The sequence below is a fragment of the Trachinotus anak genome, unplaced genomic scaffold (genome assembly GCF_046630095.1).
Source record: "Trachinotus anak isolate AG129_WGS33_773 ecotype Australia unplaced genomic scaffold, CSIRO_AGI_Tana_v1 ptg000019l, whole genome shotgun sequence".
NCBI lineage: Eukaryota > Metazoa > Chordata > Actinopteri > Carangiformes > Carangidae > Trachinotus > Trachinotus anak.
The window spans coordinates 24969798-24988320 of NW_027273870.1; the positions used below are offsets into that span (position 1 = coordinate 24969798).

General features: G+C 40.1%; 1 protein-coding gene across 1 annotated transcript; it reads left to right on the forward strand.

The window, feature by feature from the left end:
- The first annotated feature begins 1922 nt into the window (after positions 1-1922).
- On the forward strand, positions 1923-18519 carry LOC139636307 (3',5'-cyclic-AMP phosphodiesterase 4C-like). The gene is made up of 17 exons (XM_071504256.1): positions 1923-2085; positions 3076-3886; positions 4841-4975; positions 5601-5728; positions 5830-6012; positions 6165-6204; positions 6432-6502; positions 6908-7070; positions 8071-8164; positions 8274-8431; positions 9834-9932; positions 10056-10220; positions 11842-11941; positions 12020-12174; positions 12953-13075; positions 13212-13394; positions 16158-18519. Exons 2-17 carry the CDS (start codon positions 3845-3847, stop codon positions 17268-17270), a joined length of 2952 nt encoding a protein of 983 aa, XP_071360357.1. The 5' UTR covers positions 1923-2085; positions 3076-3844; the 3' UTR covers positions 17271-18519.
- Positions 18520-18523: the final 4 nt, after the last annotated feature.

Genomic DNA, 18523 nt, shown 5'->3' on the forward strand with positions numbered 1-18523 from the left:
CAGTCCAAATAACGTTTTACTGTTGCTGCTTTGTAATTTAATAGCTCTTGTGTGGAGGTTTTACTAGCAATATGTTTTATTTTATATTTAGGCTTGTGGTTGTGAGAATGTTATGTTGTGTTGTAGAACTTGTACAATAAACCAGGCTTGATTTTTGTAGTTCACAAACTGCTTCTGTTCAGTTTACTAACTTTTCCTCGGGTTGCCGTGAATCCTGACTCATTTTCTGCCTTTCTTCTCGCTCCATCTCTCTCTTTCACTTCCATAATTAATTGCTGGGTCGCTCTCTTGCCCTCCCTCCTTCATAATTAATTGGTGGGTTTGATTTAGTGGTCTGTGCAGGATTTTTTTGAGGCAAAGCTTCTTTGTGCAGTCACTTTTGTAAATCGAAAACAATCAGCGCAGGCGCAGGGCATAAATCAAATCTAGATAATGCCTATAAAAGCCAAGGGGAGAGTAATAGAATAGCATTGCAGCTTCGTGTAGAATTGGTTGTGTGTGTTTATTTGTATGTTGACAGTTTATATCAATGTGTTGCAGTCATGCAACAGTCAGGTTCTCTCTTGATGTGCGAATATTGTACTCATTTTGAAGAAGCATTGAACAAGCAAAAATTTAGTTTTTGAATGTTTACAGTGATGATCAGAGGCTGTGCTACAGACGGTCTGTATACTGTCATAGTCTCTTATCTTGTAGAGCTGAGACAATTAGTCACTTAATCAGTTAGTTGATCGATTGACCAAAACTTAATTGGCAGGTATCTGATAATTGATTAATTATTTTAAACTCTTTTTTTCAAGCAAAAATTTTCGTTATTTTCTGAGATTTTGTCGACCAAACAATGAATCAATGAAAAGAATGAGCTGGTTGATCAATAATGAAATAATGGTTAGTTGCATCCATACTCTTAATGGTGTTACAGTCTGTAGAACTGTTATGATTTGTCAATTTATCGATTAGTCTATTAATAGAAAGTTAACCTGCAACAATTTTAGTAATTGTCATTTTTAAGAAAAAAAATCCTGTTGATGAATATTTGCAGCATTAGTCTTTTTTTTTTTTTTAGTCTTCAATGATGCTAAACTGAATATATTTGAAAATATATTCTATAGAATATATATTTGCATCCTTGGACTGATTAAAAGAACAGTTTTAATAAGTCAACTTGGCATTTAGGAAATTGAAAAATTGACAGTTTTAACAAAATTAATAATTGAATGAAAATAATTGTCAGTTGCAGCCTTATTGTTTGTTATTGAAGGAGTAAATTCATGAAGTGTAGCTTAAACACAAAAAACATAGATTGTTGCTTTCCAGCAGTGGGAAGCACATGTTTACATTTACTTCAAACTGTCCACGATTTAAAAGGATAGAGTGTCACAATATCTGTTTTAGGGCTTTAAATGGCAAAATGTACAGCATGTCCTTGAATGACTGTAAAAGGACATAGTCAATAGGAGTGGGAGAGAAAAGGAGAGTGAGTAACAGGAGACATGAATCCTTATTTTGATTTTTTTTTTTTTTTTTTTAATATGAGCAGTGTGTGCCAATAAAAATCTGCTGTGTGTGTGGGTGAGTATGATGGAGAGAACTGACGCCTGACTATTGAAGCAGGGAATCGGCGTGTGGCTGCCAATAAAAGAAAAACATAAAAGGCATTGCCAGAGAGAGAGAGAGAGAGAGAGAGAGAGAGAAAAGGCAGGGGTACCGATGGAGAGAGGAGGAGCGGAGGCTGTTGTATGGGATTAATGGACACACTGTGCGTCTGCGGGAGGAGGAAGGGAAGGGAAGAGGAGGGGAGGGGAGGGGAGATGGGCTTCTCCACGGAGGCTGTGCTGGTGCCGGTGGTGGTGGGGGGTGGCTGGGGGAGACCACTGTGGCAGGGGAGAGGGAGAGGAGAGTCAGGGAGGGAGGGAAGCTGGTGAAGCCGCGGATATTCACGAAGACGCCAAGTGTTTTTTCTCTGTGGTGACACACTGCTAGTCTGCAGAGAGACAGAGGGAAGGGAAGACAGAGGGGGGAAGGAGACAAGTGAAAGCAAGACGAGGCCCAGCCCATCTTGCCATTGATCTTGAGGCGATCAAGGTGAGTGTGTTTTTATTCTTACATGCTGCAGCCTGACTATGCATGTTGACATGTGTGTATGTCTTGCAGTGCGTCTGCAGACAGGCATGATGGCAGGGCAGTCCTCATATGTGTATGGTTTCAATGTGTGGGGATTTTTTTTTTTTTGGTACATATGTTTGGGTGTTTTGTAACAGAAGAGCAGGCTGCTAGTTGAGCTGCATATTGATGCATTGCTGCTTGGTTTTATAAGCTGCTTTATCTGTAGTGGAGGTGGTACTGGTAGCAGCCATGGTGTGTGTGTGTGTATGTGCTGAAATTTCTCAGTGTCTGTGCATATATATGTCACTGTGTCACTATGCATTTGTTGATTTCTCTGCACAGACCTGTTTTGACTCTGTGAATTTGTGCAGACTCTAGTGTGGAAGTCCATTCACTGAGTGGGTGTGTTCCTGGTGACCCTGGTAAAAGTCGTCTCCACCACTATCTGTCTGTGTACCAGCTCAATCAGAAACACTCTGATACGCTGAATCTGTCCTATCCAATGGAATTAGGTCAGCTCGGACTGCTCAGTGTAATTATATAACATCAGAGAGCTTTGGTGTTGCAGTATCTGCTCAGAATTAGCCAAACTGAAGGTACAGCTCCTGCAGGGCCAGGGCAGCCAAAATATTTTGTCAGTTTCTGCTTCATTTATTAGTGAACCAAGCATTTGTTTAGATATTAGTTAAGATATTGGGATTTTATTAGCCTTTCATTTGTTTTCATGCATGATCTTTGAATTGTGGAAAACAATTGGCACTTGTTCCCAAATATGTCCCCAAGGTGGTTTATATTACTAAAGGAGTAATGTATACGTGGGTAAAGGATTTTCTTACATTTGATGATGCACAAGATGAATTCATTACATGAAAGCAGGAGAGTTAGTTATGAAAGGAAGAAGAGAAGAAAATTAGATGACGATTTTTTAATTCCTGATCGTACTAACTTTCAATTTCTGTTTTCGTACAGAGAATCTACACTGAAGAGGAAACACTGAGACAGATTCAAGGATGGATCCCAGCAAATCAAACCTGGAGTTTTGACATCTGGACTTCTCAGATGAGCCTGTTGTATTTAACACTTCTCCACATGCAGAATTTGGATCCAGATGACCATTCAGACAATGGAAAACTGATCTGAGACAGGAGCGACCTGGTGCAAATTCTCCCATAATCCATCTGGATTTTGGATTTTCTTAATTGTTGGGAAATTTCATTCATGTGGGATCAGGTTTACAACTGGGAAATGTCATGCGGACAGTACTCCAGGTTGGATAATTATTTTTTATGAATTCTGACCAGGATATCCCATTGGCTTGTCTAACCAAAGGAAGACGACATGCAGACAGACTTATTTTTTCCCAGAAACTTGTGGCTTACACTGAAACGGAGTGAGACTTTAGATTTTTCTTTCATCCACCTTTGGCTTGTAAAAAACAACAGATCCAAACAAAGGTTATCAACCTCCTACTGAACCTGGAGCCGCTGATTGGCACATAAATGCACCTTTACTGTTTTGCGGCAGGAGGACGCCCAGTTTCAGCCTACTGAGGTGTGGACAGAGCGCGAGCGAAGCGGTTGGCTGGCTGAGTCAGCTCCAATGGGGGCCGGTTGTGACCCGGTCTGACCCTGGTTTGACCTTGCAGTGACCTTTGACCTCTCCGGTCCTGGCTCTCCACCTGCTCTGCTGCCTGGGTTCGGGAACGCTCCGCCCTGGGGCGCAGAACGAGCCAATCAGAATGAAGAAGAGCCGCAGCGTGCTGTCGGTGACTGGAGAAGAGGTGAGGGCATAAACAATCAGGGATATATGTGAGAAAACCTGCCAAATTTATCACTTGTGAGAGAGAGTAGATTCCAGACAGAGCAGACTGTCAGAAACAAGTGTGTCTGTGTGTGTGTGTGATTGTGTTTTCTTAAATGTCTACAATGACGTATAAACCGCATGACTTTCACACATCCAAGCTCCCTTTGTTCTTGTTGTCAGTATCTGTGAACACACTCAAAAGTGAGAGTGGACAGTTTGTCTCCTCCTGTCCCCACTCACTGTTAGTGAACCATTCAGTCAGTCACAGTCCTCTATGTAAATGAGGTATTATCTTCTAAAGGTAACGTCTTGGTTGAAGGACACAACACCATGCATTATTCAAGTGATCTTTTATTGATTATGCTGAGCGGGTGTATAAATTTGTGAATGTGTATATACTGTATGTATGTATGTATCTGTGAATGTGTGTGGATGTGAGCGTCTTTCCACATCTGGGTCTGGACAACATCAAACGCAGCATGGAAGCAACACGGCACTGTTGCCTAGCAACTGCTACCATTCCCCCAGTGTTTTGTTGCTACGGTACTGCAGTGCAGATCAGCCTCCAAGAGCTCAGTCTGTAGAGGCCTTATCCCGGACACACACGCATGCATGCATGTAACCGAACACACACACAGCCATACACGCATGCAAAGACACATACATTGATAATTCATGGTCTGTGTTTTTGTGGAAATCTCTTCACTTATCAGAATTTTAATATGACAAATCAACATGGTTTGGTAAATGTGCCAAAATGAAAACCATATGGACCAAGTTCTTTGATTTTTATCCCTGATTTTTTTTTTAATTGTTAGATACACGATACAATGTGTGTATATAGGAAAAAAATGTCTTTTATCCTCTGAGGATGTAAGTCTCTTGCTCCATTTCCCTGTTTTCCTCATCTGCCCTCTCTCCTGTGTCACAGGGCAATGACACAGACATAACAGGTGCTGGGGAGAAGGCGGAGTCATCTCGCTACAGCAGATCCTATACGTCTGGGGCCACGCTAGGGGCTGAGCTACGCAGAGGGAGGAGCAGAAGACTCTCATCTAGTCTCCAGGTATTAAAAGGAAGCTTGGGCACATTAAGCTGCTTGGGGGCTGTGGGGCAAAAATGAGCCATGGGCCCCTGTTGACAGCCACCCTTCCTGTTTGTGCTTGACATACAGTATGTAACCTGTCTCCAGGAGCCTCCAAATAAACACAAACATCTTCAGGAGCATGGACCATGTCAATGCAACATGTACTTTGAATAGAACATACCAGTTATTTAGCATGTTGTACTTTATAATTTTTAATGTTTTTCTTAGTTTGTGTACAATATGAGTTTCAAAAGTTTTTATACTTGATACAAAAGAATGGAAACCAATGGCTGCCTGGAACTACATCAGAAATACATATAATAATATAACTTAATTGAATGTATTTGAAAATGGTCAAACTTGTAAACACATAACTAGATCTTGATTAGACTAGAGTTACAGCAATGCATAATTAATACATTTTTATAATAATATTTACCCTACACAAGATGATAATGAACCTGGACCTTTTGTTGCCCTGGGGCAGTTCCTTGCTTTGGTCATAATCCAGGCTTGAATGAGAGAGACTGAGTGTTAAAGTTGCACTGTACACCTGGTGTCCACTTTCCTCTATTACACAAACCTTACCTTCTTAACTCCACAGGTGCCCTGCTGGCTCCGCCCTCGAGATCGCACTCGTTCACCAGAGGTCCTGAGCAATGTGTCACGTCCCACAACTCTTCCTCTCCGGATCCCACCGCGCATCTCCATCACGCAGGCAGATGCTGACAGGTTTACACACAAACTTTTTTCATTCTCCTGATTTCACCTTGCAGAACGCTTTGCAGGATGTTTCATTTCTGTCCTCTCTAAACATCATTCTCATGTTCCAGTTACGAAGCAGAAAATGGCGTGTCACCAGGTCACACCCCTCTGGGCTCGCAGAGTCCAGGCCTCACCCTGAACACCTCCTTCCCCCAGGGCCAGAGAAGAGAGTCTTTCCTCTACCGCTCTGACTCAGACTATGACATGTCACCCAAGACTGTCTCACGTAACTCCTCCCTCGCTAGCGAAGGGTGAGGGTCTGGAAGAAAAAGAATGAGTGAGAGGGGGAGGGAGTATGTATGTGTGAACTTTAATGTTGATATTTATATGATATATATTCCTGTCACCTCACCCTACTCCCTTTCTCTTTTCCAACTCTTTCAACTGTCCCTCCTCCTCGTAGGCACACAGCAGAGGACTTCATAGTCACACCTTTTGCTCAAGTGAGTTTTACTTTAGAGATTAGTCATTTTTCTAAATAAATAGTGTAAAAAGTTGCTGTTTTCAGTGTCCCCAAATGATTTATCTGCTTTTTTGCATAGTTTTAACCCAAAGCTAAGATTAAGATTTACATGTTAAGTGTTGGAAAGTAACAAAATCTGCATCAGGACATGTGGATTTCTCTGGTGCTATATATGGTGATATCCCATGACACTGTGTGATGATTTAGGTACTGGCCAGTCTGCGATCAGTACGGAGCAACTTCACCATCCTTGCCAACGTCTCCACACCAACAGTCAAGTCAGTACCAATTCTTTTTGTCCTGAAATGTCCCACTAACGCGCAGTATGATAGAATTCCAAAAACTGCCTACTACCCACAATCCCATGTGCAGGAAGGTGGTCTTGACTGTGATTATTATTCCCATCTCAAACATTCGTACATGTCATATAATGAAACTTTGTGTAGCTCATAAATTTGTTGCAGTAGAAAGAAAAACACTGTCAGTCACAAAACTTAAAACAGTCAAAGCCTATATGCTTAAAAAATATGTGGAACTGGTAACAAACACATTAATAAATAACTATAAATATCTTTTAAAATATCATCTCAAAGATACACAAGGTAATGAGGCTAACGTGAACTTGCTGCTAACTTAGTCTGGTCTGCAGCTCCTTGCTGGTCTAACTAACTGCTGTGCTTTAGGAGGTCTCCTCTGGGTGGAGTGTGCGTCAGTCCCAGGGCAACACTATCAGACCAGCAGTACCAGCAGCTTGCCCTGGACACACTGGAGGAACTGGACTGGTGCTTGGACCAGCTGGAGACCATTCAGACACACCGCTCTGTCAGCGAAATGGCCTCCAACAAGGTACGTAAGGATCAGTGAACTAGAGCTCAACAGGTATCAGATATTCCTTATGTATAGACTGATAAATGCACCTGTAATTTTGACTTCTGCTCTTTTTTTACATAAGACTTTGTGATGTTGGACATTGTTGACCAGCTATTGACTGACTACTGTTACAGAACCTTGTGTATTTTAAGATTTACTGACCTAAATTGCCTCCTGAGGGACAAATAAAGTATCTTATACTGAATTGGAACAATAATTACAAAATATAAATGTTTTACAGACTGCATTTTTAGTTTTCAATATGTAATTATGCACATTTTATTCTTATTACAATTTAAAAGTACTTTGTATGTATTTTCTATTTATGTATAGTTATTTATAAGTTGTATAGTGACTTCCTTCATTTTATATTTATGGTTACTAAACAGAAGAACACTTTGCACATCTATTTATTTCATCTATTCATCATCTATTATTTCTGGCACTTGCATAGGAGCAGGAAGAATGGATCCAAAGTAGTAATTAAAAAAATCCTGCACACTGTCAAAATTACAATTAACAATTTATTTGCTTCATGAGGCAAAATCTTCACTCTTGCACCAAAACATTGCAAATAAATTGTTTATTTTGCAAGTTAGACAGTGTGCAGGATTTTTTAAATTGCTGTTTATGTTTGTCATTTTCAATAGTACATGCATTTAACATAACTTTTGAAGAACAAAATTTGAGTTAAGTTTTTTATGCTCAAATACCTGTTGTATATTGTCATAGGCCTCTGCTATAAAGTATTCTGTTTTTAAAACTGAACACATGTTCAACAGGGAAATGTAACACCTTTCTATCAGAACTGTAATCAGTGTTTTTTTTTTCAGTTTTTTTAACAATAGTTATACTGTAACTTTAAACCTTGGGACTTTAAATATTATATTAAAAGTATATTAAATATTAGCCGTAGGTCTTTCCTGAAAACTGAGAGATTGAATCGTTTCTCTGTTCTGCTCTCATTCGGCCACAGTTTAAGAGGATGCTGAACAGAGAGCTGTCCCACCTGTCAGAGATGAGTCGCTCTGGTAACCAGGTGTCTGAATACATCTCCAGCACCTTCCTGGGTGAGTGGGACCAGAATCTGATTTCTGTCCAAACCAAATTCATGACCTTTGCCAAATGAGAACAATAAATCCTGATTTGTGTGTTTTGTGTTTTCCCATCAATCTGTAGACAAGCAGAATGAGGTGGAAATTCCATCTCCTACCCTGAAAGACAAACCCATGAGTCACATCAGTGGAGTGAGGAAACTGTCTCACAGCTCCAGCCTCTCCAGCACTTCAATGCCTCGCTTCGGTGTCAACACAGACCACGAGGATGAGCTTGCCAAGGTCTTGTTGTCTGTCTGGTGTTCTCTGACTCACATAAAATAAGTTACACAATCCCTGTTCAGACTTTGAACATTTGATTCTTTCCCAGTAAACAGTTTTATTCAAAAGCGTCTTTGCCCCTTCCAGCTGTACAGAAAGTGTCCTCTGTACTTCTTAAAAACATAATAAAATGTCATAGTAAATTAGGTTATTATATTTTTACTGAAAAGGCCTCTCAATAACACATTGTGCAAACATTTGTTAGGTTCATGTGTGCATCACATACAGAAGGAAATTCTCACAGAATCTTTTATTATGCTTCTGTCTGCTTTTTAGAGCTCGGCGCCTCATTGTTTAATTCCATCCAGTCTGTAGAACCAAATGTTTGGAAAGCCCACAGTAGGATGGAGATGGTCTCTCTGTCTCTAGCTCTGCATCTTCATGAAGCAGCACATGAATCAGATGAGAGCGTTCTAGATAGAAATATAAATGATTTATCGTTTGTCATTGTAAGTAACAGAGGCTGCAGATATTTCCAGAACATATCTGGACACCCCGTCACATAGACTGAATGATCAGGGTTATTTTTAGTGGCTTGAAAGGGATATTTGCTGTGTGATCACTGTTAAAAAGGCACCGGACCTCAACGACTGAAGCCTTAACCACAGACAAACACTGGATGTACTGGGAATCTGTTTAACTAGTTTAACTGGGCAATATGGTCTAACGATAAATTATGTCACATTTTACCTTGATAACACTAAATGTTATCATACGATTTTATAAAATGTATTAATCATATGTTGGATACTGCTAATGTTTGTCCTAACTAATTTAGAGCTGTGATCCATGACAATTTTAATTATTGTAAAATCATGACTATTATTATTTTCTCAATCAACTGATTGTTTTGTCTTACAAAACCCAAAAGGAGTTTACTATGATTGAAGACTATGAAACTCAGTAAATATTCATATCTGGAAGCTGCAACCAGTGATTTTTTTTTCAAATTTTAATTTTCTGTTAATCAAATAATCAAGAAATTGCATCAGCTGTAACACAAGTACTGATTGGCTGGTTCAGTATATGGATATATGTCATTGGTTGTTTATTTATTTTTTTCAGTTTGATTATATGGGATTCTGATATTTTTCTTAAATTTGTGACATGGTTAAATTAAGTTTGATAATTAAATTTGCTTTATTATCCTGCCCTGTGTTTAATTCTGCTGCAATTTTAAAAGATGTCTTTGAGCCATCTGAGCAGCTGATAGACCCAGCTCTGCTTGTGATGCTTTAAGAATGAATCCATCCTATGTTTTAAAAAGACTGAAGGCTGAAGCTTTACGTGTGGGCTGTTGTTTCAGATATTGTTGGTTTTCTGACTCAGCAGTTAACATATGTTTCTCATGTCTGTGCTCCAGGAGCTGGAGGATCTGGACAAGTGGAGCTTTAACATATTCAGAGTAGCAGAATTCTCCAACAACAGACCCCTCAGCTGCATCATGTACACCATCTTCCAGGTAAACAAAACAAGTGCGAGTGTGTGGGATCCTTCTCACCTGAAGTGTTTGCGTGTTTGCTGCTGATGTACACAATGTCCTCCTGCTAGAGTGTGAAGTTCTGGCTCCTCTCCTCCTCCTCAGGAGCGTGAGCTGCTGAAGACGTTCCGTATCCCAGTCGACACCTTTGTCACTTACGTGATGACCCTTGAGGACCATTACCATGGAAACGTAGCGTACCACAACAGCCTCCATGCTGCAGATGTCACCCAGTCCACACATGTCCTCCTCTCCACACCTGCTCTTGATGTATGTTGATGTACACACACACACACACACACACACAGAGGTAGATTTGTGCTTGGAAGTGGTCAGGTCTGGCCTCCTTACCTGCCCAGGTCGGTCATGGGAAAATTCTAATTTTTCTGTCTGGATTGACAAAAATACACATTCTTTACAGAAAACAATAAAGTGCAGCACAATAGAAATTTATTATCAAACCAAAGCTGCAAAATTATTCATGGCCTCACCCAAGGCACAGCCATAAATGTTTAAAAACAAGAAGTCACATGGAAAAAGAACATGACAACCAAGAATGACTGTTCAGTCGTTCAGTTAAACATTCACAAACCATCAAACCCTTTTTATTACTGTAAAACAACAGGATAAAAACGACATTAAATAGTGACAAAAGTAAGATACACAACATTATCAAGTGTTTGTTTTCACATGTAAAGAGACAAGATGTGAGAAAACAACCAAAAACAAAGAAAAAATAAAAAAAGGAGGAGAGAGGAGAACAAAAAATTCAAACAAAATAGTTACCATCAACTCCAATATTTAGGTTATAGTCTGATATAACACTGTTGTAACCAGGTAATGAAAACGCACATGAATGTGATTTCAGCTTTGTCTGTGTTAATGACACAGTCAGATACTGAAAACACTGATGAACTTCCATGAACATCTGTCATGAATAATGAAACTATAACACACTTGTACAAATATTCACAAAAAAAGATGAAAACCATGTTTCAATCAAACATGCTTAGACAAAAGACATTGCAATTAAACAGCAAAGAATCACTGTGATAATACATTTTAGTATATTTACAAAGTTTCCATTTTTTTACCTGAGGTCAAGGTAACATCATCATCTGACAGTGTTAAAACATTGTAATTTAATCACAGTATGTTGTTACTCCTCGGCTAATGTGAGGTTGTTTTAGTGCAGTTGTGACTGCAGGTCTTAAAAAATCTTTTAAAAGCACTAAATTCATTTCCCTCAAAAAAATCTTTGGAAAAAGAAATTTCATTAACAGAGGTCTTGAATAGTTTTTCTTGCCTCCTGTAGACAGTAACATTAGTATGGGGCTGAAGGCTGTCAGGAGATATTACAAGTACAAAAGCCTGAGAGGACGTCTGGAAGTTTTACAATGCTAAAATGGATTTAAACCAAATTTCATTTAGATTTTCTGCCACTATGGTTGTTTCACAATGACAGGTGGTGTCCACCATAATAACCCCAGCCCCCTGTGGCAAAGACAGAACAGATTATTGCAATAAGTAAGTAGTCCCTCTTAGTATTAGACAGAAATGTTTCAACAATAGAGTAATTGTCTGGCAAATCATATTTTTAAAATCAGATTTTAATTAGATCATATCACTGATATTATTTAGATAACAATTTGAGAGAGAGGATGGTGTTGTGGTTCATTGTAGTATCCCTAATCCCACCCCACCCCCAATATATATATATATATATATATATATATATATATATATATATATTTATTCTTTTGTTGATAAGAATAGACGGCAGTAACAGTGTTATGCGTATGAAGCTCACTGAGTTGTTTCTATTTTCTTTTCTCTGAACTGGTCTTTGTAACCCTCCTGTACCTCTCCTACCACATCCTGTCCCGTTCAGGCCGTCTTCACTGACTTGGAGATCCTCGCCGCTCTGTTTGCTGCAGCTATCCATGATGTAGACCACCCTGGAGTTTCCAATCAGTTCCTCATCAACACCAGTGAGTCCAAACACACACAGTAAAATCTCTCTGTCTATGTGCACTGGACTGTTTTCACACCACCTCCTCTGTGCTCAGACTCAGAGCTGGCCCTCATGTATAACGATGAGTCAGTTTTGGAGAACCATCATCTCGCTGTGGGCTTCAAGCTTCTGCACCAGGAAAACTGTGACATTTTCCAAAACCTCACCAAGAGACAGCGCCAGAGCCTCCGCAAGCTCGTCATCGACATGGTGAGGAGCTTGTTTACCACAACTCGCACAATACACAACTCAACAAATACACAAAATCTACTTGCTCTGTGGCCACTTTTTACTGCTCTCATGTATCATTTGATTTAGATTTGTCTTAATTCTTTACTTTGGGGGTTTTGGCTGCTCTTATATGGCCTCCAGATGCCAGTTCATATCTCTAAGGTTTAATCTCATATTCCTTGTATATGATTCTTACTTACCAGACTTCTGACATCTTACTCAATTAAGCTTGCTCAACTGCATTTTGTGTAATTCTGAACTTCTGAACTAATATTTTGTGTTCTCTGTTTTATGCTGTTAGCCTATAACTTGTTGTTGCTGAACATCTTGACCAGGACTCTGTTGAAAAATATAGTTTTTGATCTTGATGACACTGTCATATTTAAAGGCCCTGCCATATATTTGTATATTTCACGTGGTAGATTTGTATTTCTGTATATTTATGTGTTCCTCTCACTGTGTGGGCTAAATTTCAAAAAGTTGAGGTATCTACTTCTATGCACTTGTCAGGATTTAGCAACAATTTAATCAGAATCAATGAGATCTGATTAGTTGTTTTGTAACTGTCAGTCTTGAAGTGTTAAGCTCCTAAATAAGCATTATTTATGAACTCTGACTGTTGTTTATTTAGTCATGAATATTTAATTCAACAGAGAAATATTTGATTTGAATCCATTTTTTCAGGGGATTTAAATTTAAAATTTAAACACCAAAACAAAATCTTTATTTCTAGTTTTATCTTTGTGTGTGTGTGCAGGTGCTGGCCACAGACATGTCCAAACACATGACCCTCCTGGCTGATCTGAAGACCATGGTGGAGACCAAGAAGGTGACGAGTTCTGGTGTGCTGCTTCTGGACCACTACACAGAACGAATACAGGTAACCTGTCATCTAGACAAGCCAGTTTGATCACCGTCTACACGGTGGTGCCCGTTTAGGCCTGCAGAATATCACATGAAATCTTGTATATGTATATATATATATTTATTAACAGTTCAGTATTGCATGTGTGCAGGTATTGAGGAACATGGTGCACTGTGCAGACTTGAGCAACCCCACCAAGACGCTACCGTTATATAGACAGTGGACGGAGAGGATCATGGAGGAGTTTTTTCGACAGGGTGACAAAGAGCGAGAGAGAGGGATGGAGATCAGCGCCATGTGTGACAAACACACTGCGTCCGTGGAGAAGAGCCAGGTAACATTTGATCTCATCCTCCTCTTTAAATGTGTCATTGTTAATACAGTTCATCTGAAAAGATGAACTGGAAACTGTCTTTGCGGATGTTACATCAAAACACAGATGAACCAACAACTTTGGGAGACCTTGACAACTTTGGTCTGTCAGGAGTTTGAGAGACAGACATGAAGTTGTGTAATGTCGCAGTGGTTGGGGAAACTACAAATTTCATACAGGACACCACACAGGAAGAGTGCACTGGCAAAGAGGAACAGTGATTCTCAGAAACAAGAGATATTTTCTGAAAACATCATAAACTGCATCTTCACAGAGAACAATGTGAGTTGAGTCAACACCTCTGGCAGTTGTTCAAACTCTAACCTGTCGAGTTCACTAGGATGGTACTAATTGATAGTACTAACCAAGCATTTCCAAATTTAAACAAAACCTTGATTTGAGCCTGCTGTCATTTTCAAATTGTTTACATCAGTAAAACATCTGTCACCATTTTAATCAAAATCAGGTCATTTCACTAAGTGTTCTGTAGTGTTTATAACTCAAACTCTTGATTTTACTTCAGTTTTCTATGATGACAAACACTGATGGAGCCTTTAAAGATATTTGTCAGCTGAATCCATGTTTCTATTTATTTTGTTTTGCATTGTGGCAGGAAGGAGACAAACTTGGCAGTACTGGATTTTCAGTGCCCCCCCCCCAACAGAAACAAAAATCCTTTTCATAAATCTGGCAGGAAAGTGATGCCTGGAATAACTTATGATAAACTCTGACAATGATTAATGTTTTGGTGTAATGTATGACAAATGCATTTCTGTTTCAACGTCCAGCTGGTAATGGCTACAGTCAGATCCCCCCTTTAATAACTCCATGAAGTTAAACAGTGACATCTTACCGTGTCAAGTTCATGGCTAGTGATTTTGTGCTGACTTAAAATTGGACTTTTTCACCAAATAAACAATTCCTCTTTTCTGCTGACAGGTTGAATGAAAAGGTTGATACCAGTGTCATGAAGCTGGAGCTAGCTGACAGCTAGCTTAGCTTAGCATAAAGACCTTAAACAGAGGGAAACAGCTGAAATGTAATTGACTACATTTACTCAAATGCTGTACTACTGTATTTTCATTTTATTCTATTTTTGGCTTCTGCTCCTCGACGTTGTAGTTTTTACTGCACTACATTTATCTGACAGTTTTAGTCACTGGTTACATTTCAGATTAAGATGTTAAATCAGCTATGATGCAGTGCTTTATTACTGAAACCAGTTTGTATGTACATTACATAAAGAACTCATCTGTTTCTGCATGATCAGCATTTTTACTGTTAATATTTACATTGCACACATTTTGTCATTAGCACTTTTATTTGTGCAAATGTTGAGTAAACAACTCTTACCTGTAGTGGAATATTTTTAGTGGAGACTATGGTGTTTCCAATAAAAGATCTGCACACTTCTTCCATCACTGCCGAGCTCTGTCCAAAGGTAACAATCCAAAATGGAAAACTGATGAGAAAACATTTGTAGTTTTACAGGGGAATGAGATGTGAGACTACCTCATGGTTGGGAGCAGTTACTCCCTGGGGTCTTGTCACTGTGAAGCTGCCAAACAGAGTATCACTGCATCTTGTCAAGAACTGTCTGAATCCCCTGTAAAACCAAAACTTGTTGTTTTTACACTTCATTTTTAGAACAGAATAAACAAATGAGATACAGTGTTGATCAGTGAGCTTTAGAGGTGCTCGATTGTTACCTTTGGACCGAGCTAGCCATTTTCCCTTGTTTGCTAAGCTAAGTAAACTGGCTGCTAGCTCCAGCTTCATATTTAGCATGCAGACATGAGAGCAGTATCAGTCTTCTCACCTGAAGGCCCATTCAGATGGGATTAACATTACTGTAATTTAACTCATCATTCCAGATGGTATTTTAACCATCAAGAAATTACAGCGTATGGTCTGTAATAGACTCGGATATTCAGCAAGACAAAGACAAAAACCTCCCCATGGGGACACAGGGAGGGAGAGACATGAGACAGATACTGTGTGAGGTGAAACTGAGTCATAACTCAGTCAGATCTTAGACAAACAGGAAATACATATTGGTCTCATCCTTTGTGACTTACACTTAACGCAGATATCATTGTCTCATGTCTAATGTGAATAATGGTCCATAAAAAGACATGTCAGAACTTTTTTTTTTTTAAACTTTTGGTCAGTGTCAGTAATCCACAGCCATCTATGCATCCATGGGTACATTGCAAACAGGAGATACTAATAGCTAATTCAGCAAACTTTAATGGTCTCCAATTGTCGAAACGTAAATAAATAGAAGCTAATATGTTGATGATGATGAGCTCCTCTTTTCCTCATGGCTTTATGCTTTTTTTTTTTTTTATTGCAGGCAGACTCATTGAGAGTAAAATCTTCATCATATAATTCATCATATTGGTCCCCACAAAGACCTGGTGTTCAGATTGACTCTATTTTCACATAAAAGTCAAATTTCACACTCACCTGATTTTATTTTAGGACAAGCAGCTCTTCACCTGGAAAAGTCTTAGAGATCTGCCTTAAATTACAAGGACTTTGAGATGAAACATTAGCTATTTAAGTGATCTGGATGGGATAAAAATTACTGAGCAGCAGGTTGTCTTAAAATCACCCCACCTAGCAAATAAATGTAAACAATTGTTAAACTATTTCTTTAACTCCACCTTAAGCTTCAGGGAAATCGAAGGTATTTATCTTGTGATTCTCTTTCTTTTCCAGGTGGGTTTCATTGACTACATCGTCCACCCGCTGTGGGAGACGTGGGCTGACCTGGTGCACCCAGACGCCCAGGAGCTGCTGGACACGCTGGAGGAGAACAGGGAGTGGTACCTGAACACCATGCCCCAGTCTCCCTCACCTCCCCCGGATAGACACCACCAGCATGACCGCTTCCAGTTTGAAATCACCCTGGAGGATATGGAGCACAACAACCACAACCACATGCACCTGAGAAACAACAGCGGCGGCGGGAGGGAAGCGATCTGCGAAGACAGCAATGCAGACGGATCGCAGGACGACCAGGCGGAGCCGAACGGCGAGGAACAGAACCACGCAGAAACTGAGAAAGAAGAAGACGAGGAGAATCACAACAGCAAACAGAACGGAGTTCAGGAGGAGGAGGAGGAGGAGGAGGAGGAGGAGGAGGGTAGAGAAAAGGAGGGAGAAGAAGAAGAAGAGGAAGTGGTGCAGGAGAATGCATCACATGAGGAAGATGGAGAGGAGCAAGAAGAAGAAGAGGGAGGGCAGACAGATGAAACAGAAAAAGAAGAGGAAGTAAATGATGTAGTGGAGGATGAGAATGAGCAAAATCAAGAGGAAGATCAGGAGGAGGAGGAGGGTGATGAGGAAGGTGGAGAAAATGAGGAGGCAAAGGAGGATGAAGGAGGTGGTGAGGAAAATGAAGAAAAAGAAGAAATAGAAGGGGAAATTGATGGAGAAAAAGAAGGTGAGGGGGAAGAGGAAACTGTAAATCAGGAAGCCAAAGAGGAGGAAGAGGTGGAGGAAACTGAAAATGAGGAAGCCGAAAACGAGGAAGCAGAGGAGGAGGGAGAGGTGGGGGAAACTGAAAATGAGGAAGCTGAAGTGGAGGAAAAAGAGGAGGAAGAGGTGGAAGAGAATGCAGAGGAGGAGACAGAGGAAAATGCTGAACAAGAGGAGGGAGAAACAGAAGATATAGTTGAGGAAGAGGAGGGAGAAACAGAAGATATAGTTGAGGAAGAGGAGGGAGAAACAGAAGAAAATGCAGAAGATGAAGAAGAGAAAGGAGAGTTGGAAGAAGCAGATGAGGAAGAGGAGGAGGCACCCGTTGAGGAAGAAGAAGAGGGAAGTTAGTTGGCTCTAAAATCACAAATGAACCGCATCAGTGAGGAAAGGTAAAGAAGAGACAAAGACGTGCATAAAGAAATCCAGAGGGGCTTCGACAGTCAGCAGTATGACGGAGGAGGAAGAGGACAGGGAGATGAAGAGAACGTGCTCTTTATCATGTGACCTTCTCAGCTGAGGACCGATGTGTGATCGGACACAGACGTCCTCAACGGACTTCACAGCTCACAGAGAAACATTCAAGACCGACAGTCGAGCACCGGACACAAAGACAAACAGGTTGTTACAGCAACTTGATCAACTGGTAGTGATAGAAAGACTAGAGTCTTCATCACCAAGTATCTGTACATCCATCACTGCCGTCGGAGACAAACTGGGGATAATAATTAAAGGGGGGGGGGCCTGTTTTATTGACCTTTTGTAGCTCCTGAAATTGGAAAAAAAAAAAAAAAAAAACCCTGAATACATGCAAATAATTGCGTGCCTGTTTTCTCGGTCTCATGGATTATTACCCATCGTCTCTGTAACATCACACACACACACACACACACTCACCATTAGACTCAAGAAACACTGTTAAAAGAATGTCAACTTCCTCTGTTTGTCAGAAAAGACAAAAAAAACTGCAAAAAAAAAAAAAAAAAAAAAAGTCTGGAAAGTGTAGTCCGTCGTCTTCTATTTACTACCTAAACTTTCCACTCGTGAGCAGGATGCTGAGTACACCATCGGGCTCTGGTCTAGGAACAGTTTAATGTCCCCTAATACTAATCTTAAAGCAACAATGCTGGATTTCTGAAACCACTTCTGAATAAGAGCTGGACCGTTGTCTCAAAGTGGAAACATTCGCAGTCCAGCCCAAAAAGCTGACTTATTGTACGTGTCGATGTCGGTTCCTGTTTAAATAAAAAAGAAAGCACCCAGTATTCATCCCGTCACAGCAGCGTCATCTCTCCCAGACTGTGTGACTTTGATTCCCGGGTGGATCGTGCCAAATTGTCCCACGACCAGCACTGAGCAATTCAGCCGTCCTCCATCCAGGGCGGCTACTCGTTCATGAAGCAATGAACTGTGGGACCAGGCTAACGGGTGTGATGGTCTTCCACAAATCCCTTTTTTTTGTTTTGTTTTGTTTTTTTTGTTTTTGTAAAAATGGTATTTGGCACTTTATCTAACACCCCTGTTACATATATGTACATAATAAACATGTATTTTAATCTGCTGATGTCAAATAATAAATATGATCAATGAAGGTGATGGATTGG